The 18,377-nt window shown below is 39.5% G+C and overlaps 2 protein-coding genes across 5 annotated transcripts in view; both read right to left on the bottom strand.

Annotated features, from left to right (window-relative positions):
• LOC106090085 (uncharacterized) overlaps nt 1-18,377 on the bottom strand; it is a 503,676-nt gene that overhangs the window by 414,323 nt on the left and 70,976 nt on the right. The window lies entirely within an intron of this gene.
• On the bottom strand, nt 216-4,887 carry LOC106095433 (trypsin-1). Its single transcript, XM_059363745.1, has 4 exons — nt 4,774-4,887; nt 4,484-4,703; nt 592-1,157; nt 216-535 (listed from the first exon to the last, which is right to left on the bottom strand). The coding sequence occupies exons 1-4, from the start codon at nt 4,837-4,839 to the stop codon at nt 359-361; spliced, it is 1,029 nt and encodes a 342-aa protein (XP_059219728.1). The 5' UTR covers nt 4,840-4,887; the 3' UTR covers nt 216-358.

Here is an 18,377-nt window from a genome sequence, read left to right as displayed (position 1 = left end):
TTATGAATGCCATAAGCGGTGTCTGTATGAGGCGGGGAAGCTAAGTGGCCGGTAATTAAAACACAGTCACAGGCAACTGACTTTTGTTTGATTAAGGAAAAAGTCAAAATACACCAGAGAAAAAAATGATAGGTGTTGAAAAACCAAAACAAAAAAACAACCGCTAAAATCTCACAGGCTTAAGACTAGAACTCACCATACCAAACAAAAAAACATTTAGCAGCATAAACTATGACCATATTTTATTTTTTTTTTGAAAAAATTATAAATAAACTTTAAAAATAAATTAATGTCCTTCCTTCATCATTGCAGCTTCTCTCCCCCTCTCTCTATCTCTATCTCCCCTTCTCCAGCATCTCTATCTGACACAGTAACAGGCATCACGTGTGTTGGCCGCAATCCAATCCAAATATTTGCTGACACGTGTATAAACTCCAGGGGCATCGGGACTGGCACAGCCATAACCAAAGGACACCACACCAGCTAAGCGGAAGAAATTACTTTCGCGAACTATCAAAGGGCCACCACTGTCACCCTAAAACAACCACAAACATTTTAAAGGCAATAGAGAAATCTCTACCCTATACCAACCTGACAAGCATCTTTGCCCCCCTCCAAATAGCCAGCACACAACATAGTCTCCACAATCATGGATTGATATGAGGTAGCCTTACACTGGGCATTGGTGAGTACCGGCACTGTGACTTCTCGCAAATAGCTCGAGGAAGAACCTCCATCTGAGGTTAAACCCCAACCCGCCACAATGGCTGGTTTAAAGTCAAAATTATGGTTGGTCCCCACCGGCAGGCATATGGGTCTAATGGGATCTCTCAAGGGCACCGGTTGATCCAACTTTAGCAGAGCTATATCATGTTGCAACGTTGTGGTACTATATTGCCGATGCATATTAACGGCGGTGACACGACGTAAAATTCCTTCGGAGGCAGCATTTTTATCCAATTGCAGCAGACGTATGGTAATTCCTTTCATATCCATACCATGCACACAATGGGCAGCGGTGAGAGCATAGCGATCGTTGATTAAGGTGGCACCACAAAACTGAAAGGAGCCACGCAACATTTGGGCAATCCATGGATATTTATTGGTGCGCACCTTTGTGCCACCAACGATGCGATTGACATTGGGAACACCACAATCTATTTGAATATATATATTTTTTGTTAAATTTTAAAAAATATATTTTATAATTTTAAGAATAATCGATTTTACTTTCTAGAAAAAAAATATATGGAAATTTAGACCATCTATTCTCGTGACTTAAAAGTACCGCAAGTAAGACGCCTTATAAATTGTATCTGATGATTGATCTATGACATATTTCACAAAATGTTGTTTAGAAATGAAACATTATTTGCCATAGCTTTGCAAAAGCTAAAAAAACTCTACTCTACTCTACTCTACTCTACTCTACTCTACTCTACTCTACTCTACTCTACTCTACTCTACTCTACTCTACTCTACTCTACTCTACTCTACTCTACTCTACTCTACTCTACTCTACTCTACTCTACTCTACTCTACTCTACTCTACTCTACTCTACTCTACTCTACTCTACTCTACTCTACTCTACTCTACTCTACTCTACTCTACTCTACTCTATGCATATTTAGACCTATCACTACAATATGGGACTCAAATAAAAGGTATTTGAGAGTAGAAAAAGAAGTTGATGTCCGATTGAGAGGTCACAGGTTTGGAGTCACAGGCATTTCACAAAGTCCTGTACATCGCGAAATGACGGAAAATTTTATGATGAGAAAGCTGTGCCCAAGATGGCTGCCGCGTTTGCTTAATATGTGTTGTTTCATCAAGACAATGCTGACAATAATGCTCGGCGGAAAAATATTTGCCAGTAATGAAGTGGTGAAACTTGCGATTAATGGCTATTTTGAGGAGCTGGACAGTTCTTACACCATGTCTACCTATGACGCTAAACGAATGGGTTCGAATCCTGGTGAGAATACCACAAACATGTTCCTAATGCTGGCGAACATCAAGGCGCTTGGAAAACTATTCTACGTTCGGCTAGCAGAATAAGTGTTCTGTAATGATCACCTTAGTAAGAATGTGGTAATGAGGTGTTCCACGAAGCTGTAGAAGGCCATCAAGGACTTATTCTGCACAATTTCTATTATATTATTGTGTTTCCTTCTAACAGTATTAGTGCTTTCCCAGGTCCATGTATTACTAGAGCCCCTTGAATTATTCCATAGACTGCAGTATTTGTTGGACAATATCGACTGTAGCTGTTGAACTAACGGGTTGACACTTAGACCATTCTTAAAATGCCCAACATAATTTTGAAATCTTTTTTAATCCTATTTTTAAAAGTCATGTTAAAAGCGTTTTACCCACGCTTCAAGAACGTATTCCAATCAACAGCGTAAACTACTTGGTATCTGCATCAATCCAAAAGAGCGGCAGTAGTCCATTTGGAAATTAATCTTTACAGGGCCGCCTAATATTTCCTTAGCGTAGCCTTATAATTGCCCTAGTCCTATAGGTTGCACAGTTAGCAGACGCACTGTGACGGTTGCTCTTTGCTTTTCTATTGTGTAGGAGGATATGCAGACAAAAGTTCAGGGTGTTTAAGATATATTCGGCCACTCCTACAAGGTTTCCAGATACGAAATAGGCAGAACGAAGCCATTTGGGGTCCAGGTCATTCTAGTAAGGGTTCGAAGTTCGAACTAAAAAACAACTTCTTTGTTGTTACCTAGAAGTGAGGAATCCGGCAGTAACACCCAGTACCTCCCGCATAATTCTAGTTTATGGTTTACATGACTTTTGCACATTATGGGATGATTTGTTAAACGGTGAGGTTATACTAATCTCGTCATTTTGTTTGTATGAAAGCCATCAGAGTCCTGCAATGTTCCGTGTAATATTAGTCATATTCAGGAAGTCGAAACAAAAACCTTTTTTGTGGTTCCATAAGAATTACCACCCACCGTCATTTAATAGGGTGGCAGCCGGTTGTACGTACCGGGTTGAGCCGATGGCGTCTTTTATCGGCAAGGGCTGACGCCTCAGTGTACAACACACAGCTGCAACAACAACAACGTAGACATGGGTATACTAACCTCGACATTCCGTTTGAAAATCGCTCAAAATCTTCAACAACGACCCTAAAATCTTAATTAATTTTTACCATTTTGACGCTCTTAGCCTATTAGCGTTCATCCGACCATCTGTCGAATGAAAGCTGTTGTCGATCTAAGAAGCTATTGGCCTCAAAATTTTGCACATATACTTCTTTTTTGTGTTGTTGTTATTGGGGTTTGCCAATGCGATAAATCGATTTCGTTTTGGATATAAAGGGTGATCTCGTAGCTATTATCTTTTTGCAACAGACACGTTTCGTGTTTTGTTTCACTGTCAAACTTCTTCAGTTTGGTCTATAATTTCACCATGAATCGTCTTACAAACGAACAACGCTTGCAAATTATTGAATTTTATTATCAAAATGCGTGCTCTGTTAAGAAAGTTCATCGCGCGCTTCTTCCATTGAACGACGAAGCTCATTTTTGGCTCAATGGTTACGTAAATAAGCAGAATTGTCGATTTTGGAGTGAAGAACAGCCAGAAGCATTGCAAGAGTTACCAATGCATCCAGAAAAAGTCACAGTTTGGGGCGGTTTATGGTCTGGTGGTATCGAATCGTAACGTAACTGTGAATGGTAAGCGCTATCGTGAGATCATATCCAATTTTTATTGGCCAAAATGCATGACATGTGGTTTCAACAAGACGGTGCCACATGCCACACAGCACGTGTAACAATGGACTTGTTGAGAGGCGAGTTCGGTGAACATTTTATTTCACGTTCGGGACCGGTCAATTGGCCGCCTAGATCGGGCGATTTAACGCCTTTAGACTATTTTTTGTGGGGCATTTATTCACGTTCAACATTTGCATGAAATAATCTTCAAACATTAAATTGTATGGACCATACTATCGATTAAAATAAAGATGTCATGCCTTTTTCTGAATTTTATGAGTTTTTTTTTTTTTTTTGAAAAACTTTCCTAAACGCCTATATGATTTCTTGAGCCCCTGGACAACATAATTTTTATACGATTTGAATGAAATTTGATATGTGAAGTACTTATATGCCGTCCAACACCTGAACTCATTTTGTATGAAAATTAAGGTATGAATATGCCGACACTTGGAGCCTTTTCATTTCATTTATTTAACACCAAGCACAACAAGATTATATCTTATATTTTACTGTGCTGGTTCACAACAGTGCAGTTTCATCAATTGACGTTTTTTTTTACAAAATGTTGGTGGATTTTACTTCTTATCGCAGGCAATGAGTTATTCACCTACTTCTTGCTGCTTTTATTGACCTCCTAGTTTAAGGCTACAACTAGGATCAATAAATTGTTTCCATAAATTGTATTCCCCAGCAAGAAAAAAGATTTCCCGATTTTTTCTTTTAGTTTATAAGAACTTACTACAACTCGCACACTTATTAACACTGAATGATTTGCCGTCCCCAGCGAAAGGTAAGTTTTGAGCAATCGATTCACCCAAAATTGAACTCAAAATCTGCTGTTTATGTTCAGTAACCAAGTCGTCGATGAAATCACCTTGGACCCCAGGAGGAGGTCCAGATTGGGTAGTAGAATTTTCCTCAAAAACTCGAATAGGCTTGGGATAGTCATAGCCCTGGAACTAAAAATCAAAAACTTTAATTAATCACAAGCACTAGACAAGAACTTGAAACACAACTTATATGAATTACCTTGGCATAGGTCACACGATGAAGGACAACTTGCCATAGACACAAAATTATGAAAACTAATTTCATTCTCTGATTTTTTTCTTTCCACTAAAATGTCGCAGAAAAAGAGAATGTATTTTTTGTGTGTTTTCTTAGAGACAAAAAATTAATAATTTCCAATGCCACCTATTTTTCTTAATTCTTTTCACTTTTGTTTTTTAGATATAAATTTGATGCTGCCCGCTTAATCTCGTCGTTAATACTGCCAAAGAAAGTTTTGTGTTAACGGTTCTTATATCACTTGGTAGTAGATTTCGATTTCTACACTAAAAAAAAATACAAACAGCCAAAATGCTCAAGAGTAAATCAGATTATCGCCCCTCACATTTGGCAGAATGATTAAAACGTCCAGCACCAAGACCATAAAAAGAACAACAGCAGCATTCTCGCATGATTTCATCTCAGGGCTCTCCCTACCTTCCCACATTCCCATGCCAAAATGGCATCATGGCCGCAAGCTGAGCATTGAAACAGTGCCGAAACAATTCTTTAATCATCCATTTACAAAAAAAATGCTGCCGGCAATTAAGTTGTACATTTTACGTTTCTTCATGACTTTTTTAAAAACTCTTTTCTGATGTGCTATTCTTTTAGCCGGCGACTAGAGTTAAGTGGCGTTTTTTGTTTGTTTGGTTTTCTTTGGGACTGGAGCTTTTTATGCCACCACTAGATGTAGAGTTAAACTCAAGATGCTTCTTTCGCTTTACATACGACATATGGATGCTTGGTTTTATTTTTTGTTATAACTCCATACGTCTCTTCGCAAAGTGTATATCTATCTGTCCGTTTATTTTGTTTGACATTTTGCATAATTTATTTGGTTTTAAATGGTTTATTAATTTTTTTTTCCAAATTGGGCATTAATATTTGATAACAAGAACCTTTCATTTTTTAACTGATACTGACCTAGATCAGAGAAATGAGGCAGATATTGACAGATATCTAAGAGAAATGCAAACCACATGTATGATAAAAGCAAAGGCTGCGTTAAATACAAAAGACTTTAGACACAAGCAGTAAACGAAGTTCGCAAAACAATCTTATATATAAAAATTAATTTGTGTTTGTTTGTAGGTTGGTTTGTTTGTTCCTTATAGACTCAGAAACGGCTGAACCGATTTTCATGAAATTTTCATAGATAGTGCATAATGATCCCATGGTGAAAATGGGGTACTACATTTTTTGATATCGGAAGGGGGGGCGGACCCTCCCCTTACCCTAATTTTCAGAAACGCCAGATCTCGGAGATGGGTGGTGCGATTTATTCGAAATTTTGTGAGCTCTCATATAGTACCCTAAAAATATAAATTTGGTCTCCAAATTTCGGATGGGGTACTTAGGGAGGCTGCCCTACCCTTAAACCTACCTAACATATATTTAGACCAATCACGACAATATGGGACTCAAATGAAAGGTATTTACGATAAGAAAACGTATCTGATATCCAATTGTCGGACCAAGTATTAGAGGGACCACCCCAACCCCCAAAACACCGCTTAATCGGACATATTTACTAACCATGGCAATATGAGACTCAAATGAAGGGTATTTGCGATAAGAATACGAATCATATATCCAAATGTGGGACCACGTTTCTGGGGGTCCACCCCTTCCCCAAAACACCCCCAAACAGGATTTATTTACTGACGATGGGGCTTAAATAAAAGGTATTTGAGTGTAGAATTCGAATCTGATATCCAAAAACATTCCCCAAAGGATGCAAATTTACGACCATAGCAATATGGGGATGAAAGGTCTTTGGGAGCAAAGCACGATTCTGATATCAACATTCCGGAAAAGTGTCTATGTGTCCACCCCTCCCCCACAACACCACCCAAATAGGAAGTATTTGCTGACTATTGCAATAAGAGGCTCAAAAAAGAGGGTTATTAGTGTAGAACACGTATACGATAAATATTTTCAACGCCAACTCACTGAGTGGCCGCCCATCCCCCAAAACACCCGCCAAGCCGGTCATGTTTGCCTACTATGGAAATATGGGGCTCAAATTAAAGGTATTCGGGAGTAGACCACGTATCTGATATCAATATTAGGGACCAACTGTCTAGGGGACGTCCCACTACCATAACAACCAATGGCAATATGGGGTTCAAATAAATGGGAATAGAGCACGTTGCTCATATATTTTCCCGGCTTAGCGTTTGGGGGACCGACCATGTCAATGTGGAGCTTAAATGAAAGGTATTGGGCGGTAGAGCAAGAATAGATATCCACTTTCGGAACCAATTTTCTGGGGTCAACCCCTTTCCCAAAATACCCCACAAAAAGCAATTTTTTGCTGACCATCGCAATATGGGGCTAAAAAAAGGTATTTGGGAGTAGAATACGAATTTGATATTTTAAGAATGGAGTACACCTTACATCCAAACTGAAATTCGTACACCCATAAAGATCATATGGGATTCAGATAGAGGCACATATATTGTTAAACTGTTAGTCAAGCGATATACTTTTTCGGTAGCATGGTATATCACTAAAAGCTCTTTAATTGTCGAAAATAAATATTCCAAGGAAACTTTTGTTCCATATAAAGTAAAAGAAGGCGCAGCGGAGCGGGCCCGGGTCAGCTAGTCAATCAATAAAAACCGTATTTCTGTGGTATTACAATAGGAAAGATTATTAGGTTCAGGTTTCCTGACAGATAATTTCATTTCAGCCTGGTTGAATAGGCTTTTCCATAGGAAAACTTCAATTCAGCCTGGCTGAATAGGGTTTTCCATAGGAAAACTTCAATTCAGCCTGGCTGAATAGGGTTTTCCATAGGAAAACTTCAATTCAGCCTGGCTGAATAGGGTTTTCCATAGGAAAACTTCAATTCAGCCTGGCTGAATAGGGTTTTCCATAGGAAAACTTCAATTCAGCCTGGCTGAATAGGGTTTTCCATAGGAAAACTTCAATTCAGCCTGGCTGAATAGGGTTTTCCATAGGAAAACTTCAATTCAGCCTGGCTGAATAGGGTTTTCCATAGGAAAACTTCAATTCAGCCTGGCTGAATAGGGCTTTCCATAGGAAAACTTCAATTCAGCCTGGCTGAATAGGGTTTTCCATAGGAAAACTTCAATTCAGCCTGGCTGAATAGGGTTTTCCATAGGAAAACTTCAATTCAGCCTGGCTGAATAGGGTTTTCCATAGGAAAACTTCAATTCAGCCTGGCTGAATAGGGTTTTCCATAGGAAAACTTCAATTCAGCCTGGCTGAATAGGGTTTTCCATAGGAAAACTTCAATTCAGCCTGGCTGAATAGGGTTTTCCATAGGAAAACTTCAATTCAGCCTGGCTGAATAGGGTTTCCCATAGGAAAACTTCAATTCAGCCTGGCTGAATAGGGTTTTCTATAGGAAAACTTCAATTCAGCCTGGCTGAATAGGGTTTTCCATAGGAAAACTTCAATTCAGCCTGGCTGAATAGGGTTTTCCATAGGAAAACTTCAATTCAGCCTGGCTGAATAGGGTTTTCCATAGGAAAACTTCAATTCAGCCTGGCTGAATAGGGTTTTCCATAGGAAAACTTCAATTCAGCCTGGCTGAATAGGGTTTTCCATAGGAAAACTTCAATTCAGCCTGGCTGAATAGGGTTTTCCATAGGAAAACTTCAATTCAGACTGGCTGAATAGGCTTTTCCATAGGAAAACTTCAATTCAGCCTGGCTGAATAGGGTTTTCCATAGGAAAACTTCAATTCAGTCTGGCTGAATAGGGTTTTCCATAGAAAAACTTCAATTCAGCCTGGCTGAATAGGGTTTTCCATAGGAAAACTTCAATTCAGCCTGGCTGAATAGGGTTTTCCATAGGAAAACTTCAATTCAGCCTGGCTGAATAGGGTTTTCCATAGGAAAACTTCAATTCAGCCTGGCTGAATAGGGGTTTCCATAGGAAAACTTCATTTCAGCCTGGCTGAATAGGGTTTTCCATAGGAAAACTTCAATTCAGCCTGGCTGAATAGGGTTTTCCATAGGAAAACTTCAATAGGAAAACTGAATATAGTTTTCCATAGGAAAAATTCAATTCAGCCTGGCTGAATATAGTTTTCCATAGGAAAACTTCAATTCAGCCTGGCTGAATAGGGTTTTCCATAGGAAAACTTCAATTCAGCCTGGCTGAATAGGGTTTTCCATAGGAAAACTTCAATTCAGCCTGGCTGAATAGGGTTTTCCATAGGAAAACTTCAATTCAGCCTGGCTGAATAGGGTTTTTCATAGGAAAACTTCAATTCAGCCCGGCTGAATAGGGTTTTCCATAGAAAAACTTCAATTCAGCCTGGCTGAATAGGGTTTTCCATAGAAAAACTTCAATTCAGCCTGGCTGAATAGGGTTTTCCATAGGAAAACTTCAATTCAGCCTGGCTGAATAAGGGTTTCCATAGGAAAACTTCAATTCAGCCTGGCTGAATAGGGTTTTCCATAGGAAAACTTCAATTCAGCCTGGCTGAATAGGGTTTTCCACAGGAAAACTTCAATTCAGCCTGGCCGAATAGGGTTTTCCATAGGAAAACTTCAATTCAGCCCGGCTGAATAGGGTTTTCCATAGGAAAACTTCAATTAAGCCTGGCTGAATAGGGTTTTACATAGGATAGGGTTTTCCATAGGAAAACTTCAATTCAGCCTGACTGAATAGGGTTTTCCATAGGAAAACTTCAATTCAGCCTAGCTGAATAGGGTTTTCCATAGGAAAACTTCAATTCAGCCTGGCTGAATAGGGATTTCCATAGGAAAACTTCAGTTCAGCCTGGCTGAATAGGGTTTTTCATAGGAAAACTTCAATTCAGCCTGGCTGAATAGGGTTTTCCATTGGAAAACTTCAATTCAGCCCGGCTGAATAGGGTTTTCCGTTGGAAAACTTCAATTCAGCCCGGCTGAATAGGGTTTTCCATAGGAAAACTTCAGTTCAGCCTGACTGAGTAGGGTTTTCCATAGGAAAACTTCAATTCAGCCAGGCTGAATAGGGTTTTCCATTGGAAAACTTCAATTCAGCCCGGTTGAATAGGGTTTTCCATAGGAAAACTTCAATTCAGCCTGGCTGAATAGGGGTTTCCATTGGAAAACTTCAATTCAGCCTGGCTGAATAGGGATTTCCATAGGAAAACTTCAGTTCAGCCTGACTGAATAGGGTTTTCCATAGGAAAACTTCAATTCAGCCAGGCTGAATAGGGTTTTCCATAGGAAAACTTCAGTTCAGCCTGGCTGGATAGGGTTTTTCATAGGAAAACTTCAATTCAGCCTGGCTGAATAGGGTTTTCCATTGGAAAACTTCAATTCAGCCTGGCTGAATAGGGATTTCCATAGGAAAACTTCAGTTCAGCCTGACTGAATAGGGTTTTCCATAGGAAAACTTCAATTCAGCCTGGCTGAATAGGGTTTTCCATAGGAAAACTTCAATTCAGCCCGGCTGAATAGGGTTTTCCATAGGAAAACTTCAATTAAGCCTGGCTGAATAGGGTTTTACATAGGATAGGGTTTTCCATAGGAAAACTTCAATTCAGCCTGACTGAATAGGGTTTTCCATAGGAAAACTTCAATTCAGCCTAGCTGAATAGGGTTTTCCAAAGGAAAACTTCAATTCAGCCTGGCTGAATAGGGTTTTCCATAGAAAAACTTCAATTCAGCCTGGCTGAATAGGGTTTTCCATAGGAAAACTTCAATTCAGCCTGGCTGAATAAGGGTTTCCATAGGAAAACTTCAATTCAGCCTGGCTGAATAAGGGTTTCCATAGGAAAACTTCAATTCAGCCTGGCTGAATAGGGTTTTCCATAGGAAAACTTCAATTCAGCCTGGCTGAATAGGGTTTTCCATAGGAAAACTTCAATTCAGCCCGGCTGAATAGGGTTTTCCATAGGAAAACTTCAATTAAGCCTGGCTGAATAGGGTTTTACATAGGATAGGGTTTTCCATAGGAAAACTTCAATTCAGCCTGACTGAATAGGGTTTTCCATAGGAAAACTTCAATTCAGCCTAGCTGATTAGGGTTTTCCATAGGAAAACTTCAATTCAGCCTGGCTGAATAGGGATTTCCATAGGAAAACTTCAGTTCAGCCTGGCTGAATAGGGTTTTTCATAGGAAAACTTCAATTCAGCCTGGCTGAATAGGGTTTTCCATTGGAAAACTTCAATTCAGCCCGGCTGAATAGGGTTTTCCATAGGAAAACTTCAGTTCAGCCTGACTGAATAGGGTTTTCCATAGGAAAACTTCAATTCAGCCAGGCTGAATAGGGTTTTCCATTGGAAAACTTCAATTCAGCCCGGCTGAATAGGGTTTTCCATAGGAAAACTTCAATTCAGCCTGGCTGAATAGGGTTTTCCATTGGAAAACTTCAGTTCAGCCTGGCTGAATAGGGTTTTTCATAGGAAAACTTCAATTCAGCCTGGCTGAATAGGGTTTTCCATTGGAAAACTTCAATTCAGCCTGGCTGAATAGGGTTTTCCATAGGAAAACTTCAGTTCAGCCTGACTGAATAGGGTTTTCCATAGGAAAACTTCAATTCAGCCAGGCTGAATAGGGTTTTCCATTGGAAAACTTCAATTCAGCCCGGCTGAATAGGGTTTTCCATAGGAAAACTTCAATTCAGCCTGGCTGAATAGGGTTTTCCATTGGAAAACTTCAGTTCAGCCTGGCTGAATAGGGTTTTTCATAGGAAAACTTCAATTCAGCCTGGCTGAATAGGGTTTTCCATGGAAAACTTCAATTCAGCCTGGCTGAATAGGGATTTCCATAGGAAAACTTCAGTTCAGCCTGACTGAATAGGGTTTTCCATAGGAAAACTTCAATTCAGCCAGGCTGAATAGGGTTTTCCATTGGAAAACTTCAATTCAGCCCGGCTGAATAGGGTTTTCCATAGGAAAACTTCAATTAAGCCTGGCTGAATAGGGTTTTACATAGGATAGGGTTTTCCATAGGAAAACTTCAATTCAGCCTGACTGAATAGGGTTTTCCATTGGAAAACTTCAATTCAGCCTGGCTGAATAGGGATTTCCATAGGAAAACTTCAGTTCAGCCTGACTGAATAGGGTTTTCCATAGGAAAACTTCAATTCAGCCAGGCTGAATAGGGTTTTCCATAGGAAAACTTCAGTTCAGCCTGGCTGAATAGGGTTTTTCATAGGAAAACTTCAATTCAGCCTGGCTGAATAGGGTTTTCCATTGGAAAACTTCAATTCAGCCTGGCTGAATAGGGATTTCCATAGGAAAACTTCAGTTCAGCCTGACTGAATAGGGTTTTCCATAGGAAAACTTCAATTCAGCCAGGCTGAATAGGGTTTTCCATTGGAAAACTTCAATTCAGCCCGGCTGAATAGGGTTTTCCATAGGAAAACTTCAATTAAGCCTGGCTGAATAGGGTTTTACATAGGATAGGGTTTTCCATAGGAAAACTTCAATTCAGCCTGACTGAATAGGGTTTTCCATAGGAAAACTTCAATTCAGCCTAGCTGGATAGGGTTTTCCATAGAAAAACTTCAATTCAGCCTGGCTGAATAGGGATTTCCATAGGAAAACTTCAGTTCAGCCTGGCTGAATAGGGTTTTTCATAGGAAAACTTCAATTCAGCCTGGATGAATAGGGTTTTCCATAGGAAAACTTCAACTTAGCCTGGCTGAATAGGGTTTTCCATAGGAAAACTTCAATTCAGCCTGGCTGAATAGGGTTTTCCATAGGAAAACTTCAATTCAGCCTGGCTGAATAGGGTTTTCCATAGGAAAACTTCAATGTTTTCTTAAACATGGTCATTTTTGTCTTCAAATCATAACATATGGTGTCCATAACATTCCAATGTCTTTGCTGTCGGCGAATAAAAAATAATTATCTCAACACAACTGTGCTTAGGTATGCAACACGCATAGGCCGCCCGGCTGGTCATTTAGTCTCATAGGTAACGAGATACACACCTTCCTTCATTTTGTGACGACTGTAGTTTGCCTTATGTGGAGGAGTGTTGCAGTTTTAGTTTTTCGTACATACACTTCACTAGCTGACGACCAACATACGATAGTCTGTAAATCTTCTCGTCCGTCTGTCTGCCCATCCATTGCTCTGTCTAAATAAACAAAATTCATACACGTTCTGACTATTTAAAGTAATCTGAGCTACCCGTTTTCTTTTTGTTTATATTTAGTGTTATTACGACTCGTATTTACTTAATACCATAAATGGACCACAACAACAACATCACCAAACAATAAGGCTTTTAAAGTTATCGTTGCCATATAGCCGAGAAGTCTGTGGTGTGTGTGGCTATATGGTTGGTCTTATAGTACAATAGAAATGCCACAAGGTATTAAATAATACTGTTGCTATTTTTGTGTCTTCGAAAATGCATTAAACTTTAGTTTTTATACCCAGTATCGAAGGATGGGGGTACATTCATTTTGTCATTCCATTTGCAACACATCAAAATATTCATTTCCAACCCTATAGAGTATATATATTCGTGATTGTCGTAAAAATCTAAGACTGTCCGTCCGTTCGTCCGTGTGTTGAAATTCCGCTACAGTCGTTGAAAATGGAGATAATAAGCTGAAACTTTGGATAGACGGTTAAGTCCGAAGATGGACTATATTGGACCAAATGTGGATATAGCCCCCATATATGTATACCGATCTGCCAAAAAAGGGTATAGGGCTCGTTAAAGCCACATGTATTATACGATTTCGATGAATCTGAGCTCAATGTGTTTCGTTAGGCTCCTCGACGTTGATACCGAGTATTGTCAAGATCAAGCTGTATTTGGATATAGCTGTCATATAGATCGATTTTCCGATTTAAGATCTTGGGCCCATCAAAAGTGCACAGTAGTCTATATTAGGTTTTTCGGTATCCGTGTCTTTTATGGTTCAGATCAGACTATATTTGGATATAGCTGTCAAAGGCGCATTTAATAACCGATATCGCTGAAATTTGGCACATTGAGCTGTGTTAGGCCGTTCGACATCGGCGTCCAATATGGCCTCCTTTATTTTACTTTAATTGGCTACGACAGAACATTTGTCCACTAGCCGAACTCTCACCAAGTTTCGAGGTGTCTCCCGCCGCTTGATCTTTCCATCGCGATTTTGGTCGGCTGGTTTGCGTGTACCACCGTCTTTGCCTTCAAAAGAATTCTTTGCTGGAGATTCTTCATCCATTCTGACAACATGACCCAGCCAACGCAGCCGTTGTATTTTGATACGTGTAACTATGCTTTCGTCGTCATACAGCTCGTCAATATGGCCTCCATCGACCTATATTTGGATATAGCTGCCATAGAGACCGATTTCAGATCTTAAATTTGAAATTTGGTATAGTGACCTATATAAGGCTTTTCGACATCCGTGCCATGTATGGTTTAGATCTTTCTATATTTGGATATAGCTGCCATAAAGATCAATATTCTGGTTTTTAGACTTGAACAGTGAATAGCGTTTATTAGATCACTCGACATCTATACGGAGCTGATGAAAATTGGACCATATACCGATATAGCTGGTATGGATTCATAAATGATTTATTTTTCAACGGACTTTGACGAAAGGTGGCTAGCATATATACCCGCTGTGGTGGGTGTCCAAAGTTCGGCACAGCCTAATTTAGTATCTTTTTACTAGCTCTTTTCCTTTTTGATATTTTTCGCACCTTTTTTTCATTATTTGGAAACATGAGTAAGTGGTAAGCAAAAAACATGAAAGATGGCAATATTAAATGCATGCCCACATTATGTGCACACACAAATTTCATAATCGAATGTTATGAATGAATCGTATATCAAAGAAATCTTGGTCATTTTATGACGGTAGCTGTTCAGCCGGTATCTGAAACCCAAATGTCAACGCTATTAGCATGCACGATTGGTAGGAATGTAGTTCATGTTCGCTGCTTAAGTCTTTTGTTCTGATGCCCTGGGTTGGTTAATACCAGGCCGCTGTAAGATATATAGAGGCTCAGAAAACTTAATTATGACAGGCGAGCAGTGTGACAGGTTAAAGTTTTCAACGTCATGATTTGCGTTTAACAAAAGTATAGTAAACCAGTATAGGCTTGTTTCACTATGATCTTACGCAAAACCCAACATAATTTCATTTTTACTGCTTTATTCAGCCAAGATGAGTGGAAGTTTACACTCAACCAAATTTATTAAAAACAGCAAAAATGTTTGCTAAAACAGCAGTTTTTGTCTGTTGAGATTGGGAAAGCAGACATTTCTATTTGCTATTTCAACGAACAAAAATCTGCTGTTTCGAGTACAAGTCTGGTGAAAAAAATGTGTATGCTACTTTTTATGGTTGCCTGTTACTTGTTATGATTACTTTAGGCATATTTTAGAATTTTTTTAGAAATTTTGTTGGAGGAGACGATTTTAATTTATGGAATATTACTATAAAAAAAGCTACCTGATCCATCCATAGGTATACATTTCGAAATGTGGCTGAGCTAGCTCGCATTGTTGTTATTGCTCTGCTAATGTGAACATGACTGGCATGGGGCAAACTTCTCACATATCAATGAATGCTGTCCGATTCAAGTTTAAGCTCAATGATAAGGGGCCTTCTTTTTATAACCGAATCCGAACGGCGTGCAGCAATGCGACACCTCTTTGGAGAGAAGTTTTACATTGCATAGTACCACACAAATGTTGCCAGCATCAGGAGGGGAAAATCATCACTGAAAATTTTTTCTGATGGTCTCGCTAGGATTCGAACTCAGGCGTTTAGCGTCATAGGCGGACATGCTAACCTTTGCACTACGGTGGCCTCCATTCAGCAGACAGAGTATGCTATTTTCAGCAAACTTTTTTCTATGAGCTATGAGCACGCTCATACAGCCAGACTGAATTGAAGGTTTTCAATTGTAAAACATCATTTCTGCCCGGTTAAACAAGGTTTACCATAGAAACACATTCAGGTTGAGTTGAAGGTTTCCTATGGAAAATCTTATTCAGCCAGGCTGAAGTGAATTTTCCTTTGGAAAACCTTATTGAAGGTTTCCTATGGAAAACTTTATTCAGCCAGACTGAATTGAAGGTTTCCTATGGAAACCTTTATTGAGCCAGACTGAATTGAAGGTTTCCTATGGAAACCCTTATTCAGCCAGACTGAGTTGAAGGTTTCCTATGGAAACCCTTATTCAGCCAGACTGAATTGAAGGTTTCCTATTGAAACCCATATTCAGCCAGACTGAATTGAAGGTTTCCTATTGAAACCCATATTCAGCCAGACTGAATTGAAGGTTTCCTATGGAAACCCTTATTCAGCCAGACTGAATTGAAGGTTTCCTATGGAAACCCTTATTCAGCCAGACTGAATTGAAGGTTTCCTATGGAAACCCTTATTCAGCCAGACTGAATTGAAGGTTTCCTATGGAAACCCTTATTCAGCCAGACTGAATTGAAGGTTTCCTATGGAAACCCTTATTCAGCCAGACTGAATTGAAGGTTTCCTATGGAAACCCTTATTCAGCCAGACTGAATTGAAGGTTTCCTATAGAAAACCTTATTCAGCCAGGCTGAATTGAAGGTTTCCTTATTCAGCCAGGCTGAATTGAAGGTTTCCTATAGAAAACCTTATTCAGCCAGGCTGAATTGAAGGTTTCCTATAGAAAACCTTATTCAGCCAGGCTGAATTGAAGGTTTCCTATAGAAAACCTTATTCAGCCAGGCTGAATTGAAGGTTTCCTATAGAAAACCTTATTCAGCCAGGCTGAATTGAAGGTTTCCTATAGAAAACCTTATTCAGCCAGGCTGAATTGAAGGTTTCCTATAGAAAACCTTATTCAGCCAGGCTGAATTGAAGGTTTCCTATAGAAAACCTTATTCAGCCAGGCTGAATTGAAGGTTTCCTATAGAAAACCTTATTCAGCCAGGCTGAATTGAAGGTTTCCTATAGAAAACCTTATTCAGCCAGGCTGAATTGAAGGTTTCCTATAGAAAACCTTATTCAGCCAGGCTGAATTGAAGGTTTCCTATAGAAAACCTTATTCAGCCAGGCTGAATTGAAGGTTTCCTATAGAAAACCTTATTCAGCCAGGCTGAATTGAAGGTTTCCTATAGAAAACCTTATTCAGCCAGGCTGAATTGAAGGTTTCCTATAGAAAACCTTATTCAGCCAGGCTGAATTGAAGGTTTCCTATAGAAAACCTTATTCAGCCAGGCTGAATTGAAGGTTTCCTATAGAAAACCTTATTCAGCCAGGCTGAATTGAAGGTTTCCTATAGAAAACCTTATTCAGCCAGGCTGAATTGAAGGTTTCCTATAGAAAACCTTATTCAGCCAGGCTGAATTGAAGGTTTCCTATCAAAATCCTGTAGACAAGAAGGGAGACAAGACAGAATGTGCCAACTATAGAGAAATAAGTCTCCTCCCCATCGCATACAAGATACTCTCGAGTGTACTGTGGGAAATACTAAAACCTAAAGTAAATGAGATAATTGGGCCCTATCAATGCGTCTTTAGGCCTGGTAAATCTATCGTAGACCAGATATTCACACTGCGCCAAAACCTGGAAAGACCTGAGAAGAACATGTCATCTCTTACCATCTCTTTGTTGACTATGAAACCGCTTACGACCGCCCTAAACGTTAAAAGGTATTTCAAGCCATGTCTGAGTTTGTTATCCCCGCAAAATCGATAATTCTCGACTCTGCAAGATGACACGTTCCTCAGTAAGAAAAGGAAATAATCTCTCAGAACCATTCAATACCAATCGTGGTATATACCCTCCACCATGGATCGCATTTGTCGAGTTCTTTTCCCGGCATCTCTTCTTTGGCAAAACAGGATATAAGAAAAGATTTGCTCTGCTATTAGAGCGATATCAAGATATGGTCCGGTTTGGACCACAATCAAAATTATATGTTGGAGACCTGTGTAAAATGTCAGCCAATTCGAATAAGAATTGCGCTCTTTGTGAGCTCAAAAAGTAAAATAGAGAGATCGATTTATATGGGAGCTGTATCGGGCTATGGACCGATTCAGACCATAATAAACACGTATGTTGATGGTCATGAAAGAACCCGTCGTACAAAATTTCAGGCAAATCGGATAATAATTGCGACCTCTAGAGGCTCAAGAAGTCAAGATCCCAGATCGGTTTATATGGCAGCTATATCAGGTTATGAACCAATTTGAACCATATTTGGTACAGTTGTTGGATATCATAACAAGAATTGCGCCTTCTAGAGGCTCAAGAAGTCAAGACCCAAGATCGGTTTATATGGCAGCTATATCAGGTTATGAACCGATTTGAACCATACTTGGCACAGTTATTGGATGTCATAATAAAACACGTCGTGCAAAATTTCATTCCAATCGGATAAGAAATGCGCACTCTAGAGGCTCAAGAAGTCAAGACCCAAGATCGGTTTATATGGCAGCTATATCAAAACATGGACCGATATGGCCCATTTACAATACCAACCGACCTACAGTAATAAGAAGTATTTGTGCTTTACTCCTTCGGAAGTTAGCGTGCTTTCGACAGACAGACGGACGGACGGACAGACGGACGGACATGGCTAGATCGACATAAAATTTCACGACGATCAAGAATATATATATTTTATGGTGTCTCATACGAATATTTCGAGTAG

This window comes from Stomoxys calcitrans, chromosome 1 (assembly GCF_963082655.1).
Source record: "Stomoxys calcitrans chromosome 1, idStoCalc2.1, whole genome shotgun sequence".
In the NCBI taxonomy this organism is placed as follows: domain Eukaryota; kingdom Metazoa; phylum Arthropoda; class Insecta; order Diptera; family Muscidae; genus Stomoxys; species Stomoxys calcitrans.
Note: the sequence above shows the minus strand (reverse complement) of the source record. Positions and strands in the feature narration are given on the sequence as shown.